The 20,869-nt window shown below is 32.9% G+C and overlaps 1 protein-coding gene across 5 annotated transcripts in view; it reads left to right on the top strand.

Moving 5' to 3' along the window:
* DCAF6 (DDB1 and CUL4 associated factor 6) overlaps positions 1-20,869 on the top strand; it is a 173,967-nt gene that overhangs the window by 68,516 nt on the left and 84,582 nt on the right. For all 5 annotated transcript variants that reach the window (XM_030875551.3, XM_030875554.3, XM_030875555.3 and 2 more), the window contains 4 exons: positions 8,402-8,515; positions 10,447-10,582; positions 12,944-13,158; positions 19,916-20,009. In XM_030875551.3, coding sequence (XP_030731411.1) covers positions 8,402-8,515; positions 10,447-10,582; positions 12,944-13,158; positions 19,916-20,009 — 559 coding nt within the window. The remainder of the gene's footprint in view (positions 1-8,401; positions 8,516-10,446; positions 10,583-12,943; positions 13,159-19,915; positions 20,010-20,869) is intronic.

Raw genomic sequence — 20,869 nt, 5'->3', positions numbered from 1 at the left:
GTATCTTTGCCTTGTTCTTGATCTTAGAGGGAAAGCTTTTGGTTTTTCACCATTGAATATATTAGCTATGAGGTTCTCATATATGGTCTTTATTATGTTGAGGTAATTTCCTTCCATTCCTAGTTTGTTGAGTGTTTTTTATCATGAAAGTGTGTTGTATTTTGTCAAATGCTTTTTCTATATTAGTTGAGATGATCATATGGTTTTTGTCCTTCATTTTGATAATGAGATGAATTACTTTGATTGATTTGTGTATGTTGAACCATCCTTGCATTTCAGAAGTAAATCTGACTTAGACTATTAGTGTGTTATTGTTTTGGGTTTTTTTTTTCTTTTTAGCATTTTGCTGAGGATTTTTATATCAGTATTCATCAGGAATACAGGTTTGTAGTCTTACTTTCTTTTGTTTATTTATTTTTTAAATTATTTTTTTGCGGTATGTGGGCCTCTCACTGCTGTGGCCTCCTCCGTTGCGGAGCACAGGCTCCGGACGCGCAGGCTCAGCGGCCATGGCTCACGGGCCCAGCCGCTCCGCGGCATGTGGGATCTTCCCGGTCCGGGGCACAAACCCATGTCCCCTGCATCAGCAGGCGGACTCTCAACCGCTGCGCCACCAGGGAAGCCCTTGATGTAAATTTTTTAATGTAAGTGGTGTTGTCAAGCCATCTGGTTCTGGGCTTTCCTTTCTTTGGATGTTTTTGATTACTGATTCAGTCTCCTTACTGTAATGTAGCTTTGTTCAGTTTATCTGTATCTATCTATCTATCTAATCTATTATTTACTCTTGGTAAGTTGTATATTTCTAAAAATTTATTCATTTCTTCTAGGTCATTCCATCTGTTGTATTCATAGTAGTAGTCTCTTAGGATCCTTTTTATTTCTGTGGTATAAGTTGTAATGTCTCCTCTTTCATTTCTGATTTTTGCTGAGTCATTTTGTTTTTTTTTCTTGTTAGTCTAGGTGAGGGTTTGTTGATTTTGATACTCTTTTGAGAAGAACTTAAATTCATTTATACTTTTTTCTATTCTTCATATCCTTTATATCTGCTCTAATCTTTATTATTTCCTTCATCTATTAACTTTAGCTTTAGTTTGTTGTTCTTTTTTTAGTTCTTTGAGGTGTAAAGTTAGGTTGTTGATTTGAGATCTTTCTTCTTTTTTAATGTAGGTATTTATTACTATAAACTTCCCACGTAGTACTGTACCATTTACATTTAAAGTAGTTACTTATAGGGAACTACTCACTATTGCCATTAAATATTTTTTTTCTGTGTGTCCTGCAAATATTTGGTCATTCTTTTCCTCTCTTTCTGCTTTCCACTGTGTTTTATTGATTTTCTTTTTTCTTTAGTAATGACATGCTTTAATTCCTTTCTTGTTTTCTTTTGGCATCTTTTATAGGTTTTTCTCATTGTGTTTACCATGAGGATTACATAAAACATAGTTATAACAATCTGTCTTGAACTGATAACAACTTAAATTACATACAAAAATACTATTCCTTTATATCCTTGCCCCACTTTGTTCAGTGTCATAAACTATGTCTTTTTATATTTTACATTCACTAACATAGTGTTATAATAATTTTTAATGCTTTTATTTCTTAAATTCTATACTCAAAAGTGATTTATGTACCACCATTACAGTATTACAGATTTTTGTATTTGTATATTTACCTTTACCACAAAATCTTTATATTTTTATATGCTGTGTGTTGCTGTCTAGCTTCTTCGATTTCAACTTGAAGGACTTCCTTTAGCAGTTCTTGTAATGCAGGTCTTTGTGGTGATAACCTTTCTTAGTTTTTCTTTATCTGGGAACGTCTTTATTTCTCCTCCAGTTTTAAAGGACAGTTCTGGTGGATATATAGTATTCTTGGTTTGCAGGTTTTTTCTTTCAGTACTTTGAATGTATTATCCCACTTCCCTCTGGCTGGTAATGTTTCTGTTGAGAAATCCACTGATCTAATGGGAGCTTCTTTGTATGTAATGATTCACGTTTCTCTTGCTGCTTTCAAGATTAACTCACTTTTGACTAGTTGTTTATAGTATGTCTTGATTTGAGCCTCTTTGGGCCCATCCTAGTTGGAGTCCTCTGAGTCTCTTGAATCTGGATGTTCATTTTCTTTCTCAGATTTGGGAAGTTTTTGGCCATTATTTTTTTCAGATAAGCTCTCTACCCACTCCCCTTTCTCCATCTGGAACTCCTATAACGGGAATATTGGTCATCTTGGTGATATCCTATAAGTCCCTTAGGCTTTTTCACTTCATTCCTTTTCTTTGTTCCTCTGACTAGATAATTTCAAATGGCTTATCTTTGACTTTGCTGATTCTTTTTTCTGCTTGATTCAGCCTGCTGTTGATCGTCCTCTAGTGAATTTTTAAATTTAGTTAGTATATTTTTCAGCTCGATAATTTTTGTTTCGCTATTTTTCTGGTTTCTTTCTCATTGGTAATATTCTCGTTTTGTTTATGCATTGTTTTCCTGATTTTGTTTAGCTGTCTATTTGTATTCTCTTGTAGCGCACTGAATTTCTTTATGACCATTACTTTCAATTCTTTTTTAGGTAATTCATATATCTCCCTTTTATTAGGGTCAGTTTCTGGAGATTTACTTTTTTCGTTTGTTTGAGCCATGTTTTCCTGTTTCTTCATGTGCCTTCTTCGGTGAATTGTCTGTTTAATCTTTTGCCCATTGTTTCATTTTTTATTGTTGAGTTTTGAGGGTTTTTAAAAGTATGTTCTGTGTATTTTTCAGGTGTGTGACTCAATTTTTTTCTCTGAGTTGATGGCTAGTATTTTCATTTTCCTTACAGTATCTTTCAAAAAGAAGTTCTTTAATTTTAAAGAAACCCATTTTATCAAATTTATTATTTTGGGAGGGGAACCAATGTTGTGTCTAAAAATCTTTGTTTAACCAAATGTCACAACGATTTTCTCCTAAAAGTTTTATTTTATTTATTTATTTTTTTTGTGGTACACGGGCTTCGCACTATTGTGGCCTCTCCCATTGCGGAGCACAGGCTCCGGACATGCAGGCCCAGTGGCCATGGCTCATGGGCCCAGCCGCTCTGCGGCATGTGGGATCCTCCCGGACTGGGGCACGAACCTGTGTCCCCTGCATTGGCAGGTGGACTCTCAACCACTGCGCCACCAGGGAAGCCCACTCCTAAAAGTTTTATACTTTTATGTTTTGCATTTGGATCGATGATCCATTTTGTGTTAATTTTTTCATAAAGTATGAGATACTGCTTTAAGTTCATTATTTTACATATGGATATCTGGTTTTCCAACATTGTTTTTCTCCACTGAACTTTTTTTGCATCATGATCATAAGTCATTTGACCACATCTATTTTCACCTATTTCTGGTCAGTACCTTTTCTCTTCCAGTGATTTATGATTATGCTTGTACCACACTGTCTTTATTACTATAGCTTAATATTAACTCTTAAAACTGGGTAGTATATGTCGTTTCTTCTTCTTTTTCAAAATTGTTTAAGGTATTTTAGGTCTTTTGTATTTCCACATGGATTTGATAATTAAATTGTCAGTTTTTACCAAAATTCCTCCTGGGATTTATTTGAATCTATATATCAATTTAGGGAGAATTGACAACAATTATTAAATCTTTCAATCCATGATGGCAGTATATCTCCCTTATCTAGGACTTTAATTTTACTTGGCAATGTTTTATAATTTTCAGTTTGTGTGTCTTAAGACTTACCCTTAAATATTTCATATTTTTTAATGTTATTGTAAATGGTATTATCTTTAAAATTTCAATTTCTGATGGTTTTGTTGCTAGTATTTTCACATGCAGTTCATTTTTATATATTGATCTTGTATTCTGCAGTTTTGCTACACTCACTTATTAGCTCTAGTAACTTTTTACAAAAAGATTACATAGAATTTTCTCCTTAGATGATTATGTCATCTGTGAATATAGAGACAATTTTTCTTCTTTTCCCATCTGGACTCCTTTTATTTCTTTTTCTTATCTTATCACACTTATTAGAACTTTCAGTCCAATACTGAATAAAAGTGGTAAGACTAAACATCCTTCCCTTGTTTTGATCTTTGATCTTTCACTATTAACTATGGCAGAAGGTATATTTCAATAATGCTTTTTAACAGGTTCAGTTAATTCTGTTCATATTCTTACACTTATCGGGAATGGATATTGGATTTTGTCATGTGTTTTCTCTGTATTTTTTCATTTTTTGAAAGGATTGTATTGCTTTTCTTTTAGTTTCTTTTTTTATAGTAGAAAAGATATTTTTACAATTTTAAACATTTAATATTTATTGAGAATTGTTTTGCTCTGTGTAGCTGCAGTCCATCTTGAAAAACATTTCACATGGACTTGAGATCAATGTGCATTCCACTCTTTTTTTTTTCTTAAACATCTTTAATTGGATCTTTTAGTTTCTTAACAGGGTGAATTACATTTATTTTTCAAACATTAAGACCAACTTAACATTCCAGAGATAAACCTCACCTGGTCATATATTGATATATTATCCTCTTTCTGTGTTGTTGTATTCATTTTGTTAAGGACTTTTTTTTTTGCAGACGTGTTCATGAGAGATGATCTTTAGCTTTGTTTTCTTGCACTGTCTTTGGGTTTGTTGTTAGCATAATGCTGCCTTATTGCAATAACTTGGAAAGTTTGTCCTCTTCAGTTTTCTGAAAGAGTTTGTGTAGAAATGGTAATATTTGTTTCTTATATGTTTGGGAGCATTCACCAATAAAGCCATCTGGTCCTAGAGTTTTCTTTGTAGGATGTTTATAACTGCATATTTATTTCTTAAAATGAATATTTGGTGATTCAGGTTATATCTTTCTGCTTTAATGAGCTTTGGTATTTTATCCTTTTCAAGGAACCTGTTTCATCTATATTGCTGAATTTGTTGGTGTAAGTTGTTCACAGTACTTCCTTACTATCCTTTTAATATCTGTAGAATCTATAGTGATGTCACTTCTGTCACTCTTGATATTGGTAGTTGTATTCTTCTCTCTTTCTCTCTCTATTATTCTTAGCAGTCTGAGTAGAGATTTCATCAATTTTAATGATCATCTCTAAGAACGAACTTTGGTTTCCATGGTTTTCTCTATTTTCTTGTTTTCTTTTTCTATTTTTGATCTCCATTTTTTCCTTTCTTCTGTTTACTATGGTGAGTTTCATTGTTCTCTTTCTTCTAGTTTCTTAAAGTAGAGGCTGAAGTTACTGATTTGAGACCTTTATCCTTTCTAATACAGGCAGTTAGTAAAATAAAATTTCCACTGAGTATTCCTTTAGGTAAATTTCACTAATTTTGATATGCTGAACTTCCATTTCTCTTCTATTAGTAAATTAGTAAATATATTTTCTAGTTTCCATTGTGATTTCTTCTTTGATTCATCATTTATTGAGAAACATGTCATTTAGTTTCCAAATATTTGGAAATATTTGAATATTTGAGTTGTTTTCCAGCTTGGGCTTAATTGCAATTGAAGCTATTTTAATCACTTGTGTAACTGTCTTTGTATGGATTGATTTACAATGATTATTTTCTAGTTAAATCCATCTCAGTCAGAATATGTACTTTGTATGACTTAAATCCTTTTAATTTTAATGAGACTGGTTTTGTGTTCCAGAATATAGTCTATTGGTAAATTTATCTTATGCACTTTAAAAACTGCTTATTCTTTTGTTTGTAGAGTGTTCCATAAATATCAGTTATGTCAAGATGACTGATAACCATGTTCAATTCTTCTGTATTCTTACTGATTTTCTGATTGTTCTATCAATTATTGAAACAGGTGTGTTGAAATCTAATATTTTTGGACTGTTTCTCCACTCAGTTCTGTCAATTACTGCTTCATATATTTCAAATATCTGTTTTTAGTTACATAAACATTCAGGATTTTGATGTTTCTATTCTTGGATTGACCCATTTATCATTGTAAAATGACTCTCTTTATCCCCATTAATACTCTTTGCTTTGAAATTTGCTATTTATATAGCAAATCTAGCTTTCTCATTATTAGAGTTATTGTGGTATCTCTTTCTTCTGTCCTTTTATTTTTAGTCTAGGTATCTGTGTCTTTATATTTAAAGTTAGATTCTTACAGGCAATTTATAGTTGGGTTTTGCTTTTTTATCCAATCTAGCAACATCTGCCTTTTATTTAATTGGGCTGTTTATATCATTTACAATTAATGTGATTATTGATATCTAGGTATCTGAATTTAAATTTTGTGTCTTGCTCTTTGTTTTCCCTCTGTTCCTGTTGCATCAGTTTTTTCCCCTTCTTCTGTTTTTTGGAAGAACTGAGTATTTTTGTGATTCCACTTTACCTCCTTTGTTGATTTATTAGCTATAACTTTTTTTTGTTGATGTTTTAGTGTATGCTTTAGGGTTTATAGTATACATCATGAACTTTATCACAGTGTACCATCAAGTAATATGGTACCACTTCAAATATAGTATAAGAATCTTATAATACTGTACTTTCAGTTTTCTTCTCCTGGAATTTTGGATATTTTTTTCTTACATTTTATTCTTATATGTTTCATAATTTCCTTAATACATTGTTAATATTCTTCCTTTAATAGTCAATTATCTTTAAAAAGATTTTAAAACAAAGTAAAAATTATATTATGTTTACTTACATATTTATTATTTCTAATCTTAAATTCCTTTGCATAGATCCAGATTATGACAGGTATTATTTTCCTTTTACAAGAAGGATTTTAGAAGATGTATTTATATTGTGCTTGTCTGTTATTGTAGAGGTTTGGAAAATTATCCTGTAAAATACCAAATAGTAAATATTTTAGGCTTTGTGTGCCATATAATCTTTGTCACAACTACTCAGATATGCCATTGTGTCAGGAAAGCAGACTTGGATAATATGTAAATGATTGGATGTGGCTGAGTTTCATTCAAACTCTTATTTACAAAAATAATGGGTCATAGTTAGGTAAGAGGCATCCTTTACTGACTTCTATGCTACTGAATAATCTTTCAGCTTTCTTATTTCTGAAAAAGTCTAGTTTATTTTTGTTTTAGAAAGATATTTCTGTGGGTATAGAATTCTAGTTTGACAGTTTTTTTTTTTCTTTTACTACTTTAAAGATGTTACTCCACTGATTTCTGGCAAGAAATCTTATTTTTAATCACTGGTTTTACATAATTTGAGAGCAATGTATTTCTTTATTTTTATTGCTTTAGTATTTTAAGAGTAAATCACAATTTATGTTCTTATTCTCTTACTGGCCATTTGGGTTGTTTCAAGTATTTAGCTAATATGAATCATGCTGCTATGAACTTTCTGGTACACATCTTTAGGTGCCTTTATGCATACATTTATTTGTAGTGGAATTGCTGGGTCATGGGAGAGGCATATGACCAGCTTTAGTAGATACTGACACATGGTTTTTCAAAGTGATGGTACTGTTTTACAGCCCCATCAATGACGTGTGAAAGCCCTAGTTGCTCCATGTCCTCATTGACATTTGATATTAATCTAGTCCCTTTCATTTTGGTCATTCTGGTGATGTGTAGTGATATTTACTTAGGATTATAATTTGTGTTTAGTTGATCACTAATGAATCTGAGCACCTTTTCATGTATACATAGGAATATACCTTCCATTGTTTATGGGTACATAAAAACCTTTGTGAGAATGCTAAATACCCAATTTTGGCAGTTTCTACTTCTAAGGACAGAGAAGGGGAGGAATTTGTTGGACAGGAGGGTTCACAGAGGGCCTCAACTTACAGTATTATTGCTAAACCAGAAGTGGATACAGGAATATCTAAAATGTTTCATTTCTTTACAAAATTTAATTTTTGTAAAATATGCATAATATAACATTTGCCATTCAAACCATTTTTAACTGTACTGTTCGTGACATTTAGTACTTCTACATTGTTATAGAACCATTACCATCACTCAAAAAATTTTTGAGAGGTCAGTTTAAATGCTTAATTCAGCATCACATAGTTTTTATAAACATTATCAGAGAGTAAAATTTTACAGTGTATTTCTAATACAAGTGTAAATTCACATCCAGAAAACAAAAATTTGGCTATTCAAAGTTTGAATAAGCTTCCAAGGGTAGGATTTTTCTTGTCAAGTTGTTAGGAGTTTATAATGTAAAGAGCTTTCTGTCTGAAGGTACATTAATGTCAAACTTCAAAGTAATGAGTCACATTAATTCAACAGTTACCTCTTGCATATTTCTATATGTAGAGCACTATTTTGCATTATGATACGGGTAAGTCATAAATAATTAAAATAAATGGTTCTTAGTTGCTTTTGCCATAATCATTTTATGATATAGCAGTAATGTTTTTCAAAGTCATCTGCTTAAATGTTCACAAACATTACCTGTACTTTTGTTTTCATCTTCAGATTATGACTGTACCTAATGACCCGTATACTTTTCTCTCTTGTGGTGAAGATGGAACTGTTAGGTGGTTTGATACACGCATCAAAACTAGCTGCACAAAAGAAGATTGCAAAGATGTAAGAATCAAGTTTTTGTACAAATGATGAAAAAATTAAGATTATACTTAAAATTGGGTAGTGAGTTAACTCTGTTATGAGCTTACGGATAAATTAAGAATTTTTTATTTTATAAAATTTTCAATAAGTATATTTTTATAATCAAAAAAATTCTTAATTAAAATGTTAATAGTAAAGTTAAGGAACTTATACTTAAATTGTACAGTTCAAATATATTTATAAAAATTTATATAATTTTTCAGTATATACCATAGCATTATAAAAACTTGAAGTATTTATCAGTATATTCCATTTATTTATGGAGGCAATTTTGGCTTACCAATAGCAGTGATAAAAGCATGTAGAAGTTCAGTGTGTTTTTATTTTTACCCTGTCCTTTAAACCAAGATTTATTTATATGCTATCTTTTGTTTTAGACAGTTAGATCCCATTTTATCAACATGTTCATTCAGATTTAGCTCACTTCTCTAAAGATAGAGCTTCACTATCAATTTTGTATTTTTTAAAATAGTATTTTAAACTTGAAAAAGACCTGAGAAATCAGTCAGTGTAAGGCCCCAGACAACTAACCCTAAATGTTATTTAGAGACAGTAGCTTTTGTCTCAGATCATTTTAGAGTAGTAAATGAAGTAAGCAAGTACTGCTAAATACATTTTTACTGATAGTTACAAAAAAAAAAGTTACTAGTAATCAGGTTGAGTGTTTGCTAATTAAACCAGTTACTATTGTTAACATACTTTAGGTGGAGAAAAGATTATTTTATACATTGAAACAGAGAAGAAAAAAAATAGAAATAAAAAAATTTTGTCAGTTTTTATATTGTATACATGTATACACATACACAATTAGGAACGTTGAACTGAAGGCAGAAATAAGTTTAAAATAGCAGGTTGTTTATTAGGGGCATTTGGTTTACCTGTTTCTTAGTAAATAATAGGTCCTAAAATTTGTTATGTCAAAATCTTTTAAGCAGTAGTTTCATATACAATGTAGTTGGATTTAATTTTGCTTTTATAATCAAAAACTCTGTAAAACTAAAGAATAAAGCAAAGCTAATAAGTGAAATATTGTTAAATTTTTTCTCAGTAAAACTTTTGATTTCTTTATATGTAAAAAGGAATAGAAAGAGTATAAAGAAAATTGGTAACTAGGGTAATTCTTAAATCCTAAAAATTTAGAATTATGAGCAGTATTTGGTAGAAAAATTCTATGTAATAGGAATAATGTTCTGAGGCCCATAATTAAATACATAAAACTTAGCATAAATGTAACTTACAAACTCAGCTATTCTGAGAAGAGTGAGGAGTTAGAGTTGTAGACAAAATAGTATAGAATTAACAGTACCTTAAAGCTATATCTTTGGAGTGATAACTCTTATATTTTCTAATGCTTGTATAGAGATAAGTAGTGACATTATAGTGAAGCCTGTCTTTGACATGGCTTCAATTTTATATGTATGTATGTACTTTGTTTTTGAACGGGTAAGGAGGCAGATTTTATAAGTTAAAAATATAAAATTTTAATATCAGGTTATGATATTTTTGTTATATTTTAATAGCAGTAATTAAAATTAAAATATCATGAGTACCGTATAAAATGATTATACTTATGATAGACAAAGGTTGATTATACCTCCATGTTTACTGTCCAGTGGACCAATGATCGCAGGCATTTCTAATGACATTAATGACTTAATGACATATTACATAGGTAATGTATGAGTTTTTGAATATTTCTAAAGATGATCATTTTATTCCTGAGTATGAGAATATTTAGGAGGCATGTTGGTTTTTTTCCTCCCTCATTGTCATACTGACTGAATTAGGATTTCTGAAAAAGATTTTCTTGTTCTAATTGAAGGAAAAATGTTTTAAATAGACTATTATCTGTTGTAAAGCTTATGTAACTGGTATTTTTTTATCTTTTGTAGGATATTTTAATTAACTGCCGACGTGCTGCCACATCTGTAGCTATTTGTCCACCAATACCATATTATCTGGCTGTTGGTTGTTCTGATAGCTCAGTACGAATATATGATCGGCGAATGCTGGGTACAAGAGCTACAGGTAAAAAGACATATATTGGAGAAAATATGAGATCCTATCAGTTCAAAGGATAAATCTTTTTTTAAATATAAATTTGTTTAGTTTTGGCTGCATTGGGTCTTCATTGCTACATGCAGGCTTTCTCTAGTTGCGGTGAGCGGGGTCTACTCTTCATTGTGGTGCGTGGGCTTCTCATTGCGGTGGCTCCTCTTGTTGCGGAGCACAGGCTCTAGGTGTGCGGGCTTCAGTAGTTGTGGCTTTCGGGCTCTAGAGCGCAGGCTCAGTAGTTGTGGCGCATGGGCTTAGTTGCTCCGCGGCACGTGGGATCTTCCCAGACCAGGGCTCGAACCCACGTCCCCTGCATTGGCAGGCGGATTCTTAACCACTGCACTACCAGGGAAGTCCCCAAAGGATAAATCTTTATGATGTATTGCAATTTAAAAATTTCATTAGTTTCACGTAAAATTTAGTAAATAGAATGTATTTAAATACTATGGATTATTATAAAAAATAGCATTTCACCAAGTTTTTATGACCCATCAGTGTGATACTTTTGCAGTTTATCACTTTAAAAAGTTGTAACACTTGATATATTAATTTCCTGGGTCTATCATAACAAATTACTCTAAACTGGGTGGCTTAAAATAACAGAAATGTATTCCCTGACATTTCTGGAGGCTAAATGTCTAAAATCAAGATGTTGCAGGGTGGTGTTCTGCTGGAGGCTCTCATGGAGAATCTATTGCCTGCTTCTCTCCTAGATTCTGGAAGTTGCTGACAATCCTTAGCATCCCTTGGCTATTAAATGTATCAGTCCAATCTCTGCTTCCATATTTACATGCTATTCTCTCCTGTGTATCTGTGCCTGCATTTCCCTCTTCTTATAAGAAAACTAGTTACATTGTATTTAAGGGTCACCATAATCCAGTATGACCTCATCTTGATAATTACATCTACAAAGACCCTATTTCTAAATGAGGTCACGTTCTGTTTCTTGTTGGACATGAATTTTCAGGGGACACTCTTCAGTTCACAACACTTGGCTTTCCTAATTTCTCTTTGCCATCTTTTCAATCAAGGGGATAATAGTAAGCGTGGTGGAGAGAAAAGTTAGGAAAGAACAGTGACTTGGGTGTGTATTAATATATAACATATTTATACCTACTTAGTAGCCTAGCTAAAGTACTGTAAATGATGCTGCAGTACTGAATTTGAATTTGCCTTAAACTCCTATTTGTTCCTCATCTGCTTTGGGATCAAATCACTTCTGAAATATTCACCTCAAAGCTAACTTCCATTAGCATTTTCTATCAAGGAAGGTCAAGATTGCACATTCTCTCTCTCTCTCTCTCTCTCTCTCTGTCTCTCTGTCTCTCTCTCTCTCTTTCTCTCACACACACACACACACACACACACACACACACACACACACACACACCCAAATATACATACATATGTACACATTTATATATATATTCACATATTTTATGGCATCAAAAATAAAAGTTGATTTGGGCCAGAAATTAACAATGTTGATCTCAATGTCAGTTTATGTCCAGTGAAAATGGACCTAGATTACTGAAATGGGAAAACCAGATGGGATCTTTTTTCTTTTCTTGAACTGTGATTGAGGAGTCTTGTCTATTTGGACATGCATGTTTAGGGGGAACAGTAGTAATATATGGAACTGTAGGCTCAGTTATCATTTCTCAACAGATGGGACATGATTGAAATTTTGGGCAGGGCAGGATAATACAGCTTTGTGGGATTCTTAGAATTTAGCATTCCTGGGTCTGCAGAGCACAAAGTGCCAGTCGTACCTCTCCCTATCGTATTGCATTATGTTGACGACCACCAAAATTAATTAAAATTAGAGTGGTATTCCCACTCTGTTATCTTATAAGAGGAGAATTTCATGGCAATCAAAAACCTTTTAATGACATAAAGTAAAAGGTAAATCATATTAAAAATATACTGTACTGTTTTATCTAGTATGCTAGTAAATATCAGCTTTCCGATTTATATTATAAAATTATATTATCTTAATGTGGGGAATTTTTAAGAGATGATTTAGTGTGACTGTAATCACAATATAAAATTGATTAAATAACTCATATTTCCAATAAAACATTGATGTAATCTGGAATTCTAGAAAATCATGAATTCTTTTTGGAAGATATGTAACCTTTATACTATATTCATTTTTATTTTGTTACAAAATTTGACTGATGATTAAAGAGTCTTTTCCAGAAATAGAATATGATAGCTTGGATTTATATTGCTACGTTAAATCACATATCTCATAATTCAGATTAAGAGTCTTTCAAGTGTTTTTCTTGAAAAATATTCTGAATTTTAAACAATTCCTTTTTTCTTATTTAGGGAATTATGCAGGTCGAGGAACTACTGGAATGGTTGCCCGTTTTATCCCTTCCCATCTTAATAACAAGTCCTGCAGGGTGACATCTCTGTGTTACAGTGAAGATGGTCAAGAGATTCTTGTTAGTTACTCTTCAGATTACATATATCTTTTTGACCCAAAAGATGATACTGCACGAGAACTTAAAACTCCTTCTGCAGAAGAGAGAAGAGAAGAGGTAAGTTTACTCAAAACCATGTTCTTTATTGAATTCAGAAAACATTAACTCACTAACTCCTGGAGCATTAATTCAGTAACTCCTAGGGCCTGAAGGGCTTCAAAAAATAGAGTTAATTTTCACGGCATTTACAGTCTAAGGAGCAAAGACATGAAAATACGCATGAAAGAATGGGAGTAATAAATAAGGATAAGGTGCTAGGCGAAAGTATTTTTAAAGAGAAAATATTTAATAGCAAAATGTTTTTCCAAGTTTATGGAGGCACAGCAGCAGGCAAGAAAGATGAACAGTTCTGACAGTTGCAGAAGAGGCAATTAAAATAATAAATAAATGTGATGTATAAACTTCCAAGAGACTAAATGTTTATATTCATGCAACAATGTTTACTATTCATATGTTGATAGCAGTCCTTCCTGTCTTCTCCTGATTCTGCCTCTTTCACAGTTATGAATTAGTGACATGTAATATTATCTCTAGGTACATTTTGTAAAACAATGACCCGTATGAGTGAGTGAGAAAAAGGTAAGTTAAAGTGTCTGAACATACACACACAACACAACACATACACAGAATCGGGAGAGGAGGGGATTGCTGTCCTCATATAAATAGTGAATGGTAATAGGTAAAACTCCTATTGGTGCATGAATATAAACATTTAGTCTTTTAGAAGTTTATACATTACATTATATCTATATATCTATATCTGTAGATACCCTCTTTATCAATTTCTAGATATAAATATAGATATATATTATGTATTGGAACCTAGGTGAAAGAACTACTTTTCCTAAAATGACTCTAAAATACTAAATCATTTTTCTTACTTATGAAAAGCAATAACCAGAAATAGTATACCCTTGACAGTACACAGCAGTAGAAAAATGTTTGCTTTAACCTTGTTAAGGTTCTTTCCCCACATTTTTCACTTTGGCTTTTTTATTTTACAATGTCCTATGGTTGTTTTTGTTTTTTTTAATTTGGTTGCACCGGCTCTTAGTTGCACCTCCAGGTCTCCTTAATTGCGGCACGTGGGCTCCTTAGTTGCGGCTTGCGGGCTCCTTAGTTGAGGCACACAGGCTCCTTAGTTGTGGCATGCGAACTCTTAGTTGCAGCATGCATGTAAGATCTAGTTGACCAGGGATCAAACCCGGGCCCCCTGCATTGGGAGTGCAGAGTCTTATCCACTGCGCCACCAGGGAGGTCCCTGCAGTGTCCTGTGTTTAATCACTCTATTCTTTGGATTATAAATGTCTTTTGAAATTAACCATTGCTTTTTATTAATTATCAGTGACTTTTAGGTATTGGTCCAACTCTTCTTAATGAATACATTTTAAAGGTACTAAAGAACAATAACAATTTTGTAATTCCTATGAGATGCAAAACCAAATCCAGTTCTTATAGTTGCAGGTTGAGAGGGCTATAAAATTAGAAAAAAATCAAGATTACTTTATAAATGTGTTTTTGGGATTTTAAATTTGGCACTGTGTTTAAGTGAATTAGGAAATTGGTGAAGAAGAGGGTATGATGGCTAATGAAACAATTTTTGAGTTTATTGGTCTGATTGAAAATGTGAAATCTGCTCTGTCATTTTGTTGTTGCTATGTAATTTCCTCTTGAGATAATGTGCTTCAGTAAAGTTACAGTCATACTTTGTGACTGTTACAGAATGAAAGAGTTGGAAATACAGAAACATTTTAAGTGAGCCAACTAGCTTTTTTATCCCATAGAATACTTAGCCTAAAGATGTTTATATAATGAGTGAAAGAGGCTTAATTATGAACAGTTGGTTTTTTTGAACATGTTTTTCTCAGTATTCTTTGTTGAATTAACTAAATTAAGAAAAATAATTCTGAAAATGAATTAAAATTAAAAAAATAAATTATGCTTATTGTAATAAATGAAATAATTCACAGGTCTATATAGAAAAAGAAATTAATAACCTGTCCTCCTCTTAATCTCGCCATCTTTTCTTTCAGTGTTTTATGCTAAATCCTTGACAGTAATGTTCAGACAAACTCATCTCAGCTCACCAAATATTTACTGGGTGGCTACTATACTACATACTATACTAAACTTTAGAAAATCAAGGATGACTGTAACAAAGACATGATCTCTCATTCAGGAGTTTACAAATAAATAAATTTATAAAGGAATAAAGTTTATAAATAAATGTGTGAAACTTAAAATAATAGAATTGTATGTAAGAATTATGTTCTATATAAGTAGACCAAAAGAAGGAATAATTGTTTTTGATTGGGAATGTAAGAAACACTTGAGCAGGGTTTTAAAGTATGAATAAAAGTTTAATATATGATTTTTTTCTTATGTTTTCATATTTTTATATTTTCTTAACTTGTAGGGGTCTCTTTTTATTTCCTATATTATTTCCTTTGTCCTCTAATAATGTCTTTCACCCCCCGCCCCTTTTTGTTTTGGCCACGCCTCTCGGCTTGCTGGCTCTTAGTTCCGCAACCAGGGACTGAACCCAGGCCCCTGGCAGTGAAAGCTCAGAGTCCTAACCACTGGACTGCCAGGGAATTTCTGTTCCCCTTCTTTATTTAGCATATTCTTTTGTCTTATTCAAATTTTTTCCACTTCTCATTTTCCTTTATTTTGGTATTCCTTTTTCCTTTTTATTGTCTTTTCTTTCTTTTCGTTTTTCTCTCATATCTTTTTGACATTTCCCCCACCTACCTAGCACATTATTGGACTGCTTTGTTGAAGCCAATCTCTCATTTTCTCCTGGTCCCCATAATTTATCCCTAAAAGTATTGCATGTATCCCCTGCTTTTTGAATGTTTGCTTCTATATCACTTTGCTTTTACTAAAGACCTGCTTAGTACCTGCTTTCACTAACTAAAAAATCCAAAGAGGATTTTTGCTTTTACAGAAAAAAGGTGAAAAGCGAAAATGGCATTTGGCGTTTGTTTGCAGTGTGCACCCTGAGCAGCAAGTGGCATCACCAAGCTCCTTCCCAGTGAAATATACTCGGCATCTCAGCATCAACCTGCCATAGCATTGAATTGTGTCTTATCTCAGCGTCAAGCTGCCGTAGCTTTGAATTGTGTCTCTGTCTCAGCCTCAAGCTGTCGTAGCATTGAATTGTGTCTGTGAGCATCTGTGCTTTATCTCAATTTATTCTGTGCATCCATTAGCAAGATGTGTCCTAAGGTAATTGCTTCTTCATTTTACTCCATTTCGACGTATGAAAGTTTTCATAGGAACATTCTGCTTTCAGATAGTAGGGGAAACCTGTATCCAAAGTTTGTAGTACTGCTTCCCACTCTACTATTAATACTCTAATCCGAGTCATCAGCATCTCTCCTCCTAGATTATTATGTTAGCTTTCTTACCAGGTCCCTGCTTTCATACCCACCCCCTCCAGTCCTTTAGTTAGCTACACGGTAGTCAAAGTAATCCTTTCAAACATAAGTCAAATCACGCCACTGTTCTGATCCACACTCCAAATGGCTCCCCACCTCACTCAGAACAAAACTGAGGTCCTTACAGTGGCTTCAAGATCTTAGATCATCTGGTTCTTGTTACTTCTACTGCTCTCTCCTTTGTTTACTCTGCTCTACCTACATCTACTTACTTGTTTACTCAGACAGGCTAAGCTACCTTATGGCTTTTGCATTTATTTTGCCTGAAATGATCTCCTCTAGATATCTGGATTTCTTCTTCCTTTACTTCTTATAGGGCTTTTCCTATGTTCCCTTCTCTGTTAGATCCTACCTTACCACATTATTTAAAATTGTAACCCTTAATTATCTGGTACTACCTATCACCCTTTTCTATTGCTACTTTATTTTTTTCTGTAACACTTACCACTTTCTCTGTATATTTTACTTTTTAATTTCATGTATTCTATAAACTCTGTGACATTGGGAATTTTTGTATGTTTTATACATTGATCTTTCCCCAATACCTAGAGTAGTACCTGACACATGAAAGGTGCTAAAAAATTTTTTATTGAATGACTGATTGAATGAATGCTGTATGATTTTCAGGATTCTTGAGTAGGTTATTTCGCATATATCAAAAAATCAAACTTAGGACTGTTTTTAACTTGAAGAACTTGTTCCATAAATAGTTCCTGAGATTATAACATCAGTTCTTTGCCTGTATAATACAAAAATTTCTCTCTTCTAACCATGGAACAGAGCTCTTAATTCTAAGTACAATTTATATACAGGGTGAGGCTCTCTCTTTCTGGAAATGATTATTTGTCTGAGATTTTAGGTAACTACCACACTAGGCATCCTCTAATCTAATGATTATTCTTTGTCACACTTGTGACTTCCTCTGCAGATTTTGTTATTCTCAGTTGCTTTTAACCATACTTACACATAACATGGAACTTGTGGGGTCTTTTTTTTTTTTTTCTCTTTCCTTTGCTGAGGATGGAGACTTTTTCCCCCATTCTCCTTGTTGCTTGGTATGATTTCCAGGAGAAAATAGAAAATTTACAGCTAAGCTGTCACCAGATTTCTATCAAAACCTGCTTAATTGTGAAAGAAAAAAAAAATCAATGAATGTTATGTTAGAAAAAAATAAAAGGGAGTGACGCACAGGGTGGGAGAAAATGTTTGCAAATCATATATCTGGTTTATGATTTAGAATCCAGTATCCAGAATATGTTATATAAAGAACACTTACTACTCAACAATAAAAAGACAAGTATCCTAATTAAAAAATTGGTAAAGGATTTGAATAGACATTTCTCCAAAGAAGGTATACAAATGACCATTAAGCACATAAAGAGATGTTCAACATCACTGATCAAAACCACAGTGAGGCACCACTTCACACTTACTAGGTTGGTTAAAATAAAAAAGTCAATGACAATTGTTGATGAAAATGTGGAGAAATTGGAGCCCTCACACATTGCTGGTAGGAGTATAAAATGGTGCAGGTGCATTGTAAAACAGTTTGTCAGTTCCTCAAAAGTTAAATAAAGAAGTTATCATATGATTTGGCAATTCCACTCCTAGATATATACCCAAGAAAATTGAAAACATGTCCCTGTAAAAACTTGCCCATATGTTCATAGCAGCATTAGTCACAGTAGCCAAAAAGTGGAAAGAACTCAATGTTCATCAACTGGTGAATGAATATACAAAATGTGGTGTATTCAAAAAGTGGAATATTATTGAGCCATAAAAAGCAATGAAATACTGATATATGCTGCAACGTGGATGAACCTTGAAAAATATTAAGCTAAGTAAAAGAAGTCATACACAAAAGGCCACATATTATGTTATTACATTTATATGAAGTGTCCAGAATAAGCATATCCATAGAGACAGAAAGTAGATTCGTAGTTGCCAGGAGGTGAGTAGAGGGAGAAGTGGGGAATGATTGCTGATAGCTATAGGGTTTCTCTTTAAGGTGATGAAAATGTTCTGGATTAGTGTGATACAAGTAGTTGCATAGCTTTGTGAATATACACCACTGATTTGTCTACTTTAAAAGGGTAAATATTATGGTATGTGAATTATATCTCAATAAAAAGATGTTAAAATGTAATGGTTAAAGGGAGTGATTAAGAGTGTCAGATGCCATAGACACCAAATAAAATAATCTCTGAAAGGTGCCATTTGAATTGGAAATTGAGTTTTAATCATTTTATCATTGATCAGTGAACTTAGTCGTTGATCATTCACTGGTGATATTGGTGAGAATGAATTCAGTGGAAAAATGGGAACATAAGATTGACTTCAGTGAATTGAGAGAGGAGTGGTAGATAAAAATAGAACAAATATAGACATTTTTAAAAATTGGGGTATAGTTGTTTTACAATGTTGTGTTAGTTTCTACTGTACAGTGAAGTAGAGTTCTGTGTGCTATAGAGCAGGTTCTCATTAGTTATCTACTTTATACATATTAGTGTATATATGTGAATCCCAGTCTCCCAGTTGATCCCCCCGACCCTGAATATAGACTTTTTAAAAGAGGCTTGACAGTAAAGCTTCAGAAAGCATGAGAAAAGAGTGTAGCTGGATAGAAATATGAAATTGAGGTGTTCTGTTTATTAAAAGTGATAAGAACCTTTAGCATATTGTGAGGAAGAACCAAGAGAGAAGAGATGAATGTAGATATAGAGAGAATAATTGTTCAAGGAATGAAATAAAAAGCACAGATAGAGACTAAGCTTAAACAAAACAAGTGATCCATGTCCTGAGAAAGATTGCAAGGAATTAAGAAGTAGATATAGGTAAGTTGTAGAATGCAGCTGAGGAAATTTATGTCATTTCTGTAGAACTGACTTTATTTTCTCTGAAGTAGGAGGAAAAGTTAATAGTTGAGAATGAGAGCAACAAGGTAGAGTAGAGACACCGAGGTGAGTAATGCAGGGTTGGAATAGGTACTGGGGGAGAACCAGAGAGCAAATTGTCAATAATAATAATAAAATAATGATTACTTCTATTGCCAGTTAGGTATTTAGGTACTTTACCTAGACTGTATTTATCATAATAATAGAAAACTTAGGCTCAATGTAGTTAGATAACTTTCCTCTTGTCAGTTGGAAAGTGATACAGGTAGGATTCGATATCACATTTACATGATTTTAAAGTTGCATTCAAACTTTAGGCTGAAGATAATAAGTACAGGTGTCAACATCAGTGGATATTTATGGCTATCTTTCATAGTTTGATTAGCATCTCAATAAAGGAAGTAAGAAGATGGAAAGAATCTATTAGACTTACAGTGTGCTTTAAGAATTGAGCAAGAGGGTTCTCTCCTCATCTTTTAGTTACGACAGCCTCCAGTTAAGCGTTTGAGACTTCGTGGTGATTGGTCAGATACTGGACCCCGAGCAAGGCCTGAAAGTGAACGAGAAAGAGATGGTAACTATACTTTGGTCAGCTTTTAAAAAATGTGGTATTTAAAAATTAACATTTTAACTTGTTTCCATTTTTTTCACTATTATAAGTGATGCTGTAACAAACATCTTCATACATATCTTACCATACTTGTGCAAGTGTATCTTAGGATAAATTCTTAAAAGTAGAATGTGTGGGTCACTGGATAATTACATTTTAATTTTGATAGTTATCAAATTACCCTCTGAAAAGTATGCACTCTTTTGTATTCCCACTGAAAGTGTAAGAATGTCTTTTGCCACAAAAACATTGGGTATTATCAAACATAGTAATTTTTGCCTTTGTATTTGATATAAAGAGCAATGAAAACTCCCAGTTTCCAGTCTGAGAGTTTTATAAGAGCACATTAAAAAATTGTTTTTTCCTCCTATCAGATGCCTTTGATAAGCATAAGAAACTACTATTTTGGGAGTGTTAAGATGGCACACTTTTTTTTTTACAGAATTAAAAAATATATATATATATAATTTATTTATTTGGTTGCACTGGGTCTTAGTTGCAGCAGGCAGCCTCCTTAGTTGTGGCATGCTAACTCTTAATTGTGGCATGTGAACTCTTAATTGTGGCATGCGTGTGGGATCTAGTTCCCTGACCAGGGATTGAACCCGGGCCCCTACATTGGGAGTGCAGAGTCTTACCAATGTGCTACCAGGGAAGTCTCTTAAGACGGCACATTTAAAATAGAAGTAATATGTGTGATTTTAATAAACGGATCTATAGCAAAAATCTTATTCTAATGATTGCTGAAATCTTTTAAGATCAAAAGCATATTTCCCAATATATTATTGTTGGTATTATTTAATATATTTTAAAATATAAAGCTA

The sequence above is a fragment of the Globicephala melas genome, chromosome 1 (genome assembly GCF_963455315.2).
Source record: "Globicephala melas chromosome 1, mGloMel1.2, whole genome shotgun sequence".
Lineage (NCBI taxonomy): Eukaryota > Metazoa > Chordata > Mammalia > Artiodactyla > Delphinidae > Globicephala > Globicephala melas.
This window is presented reverse-complemented; position numbering and strand designations above follow the sequence as displayed.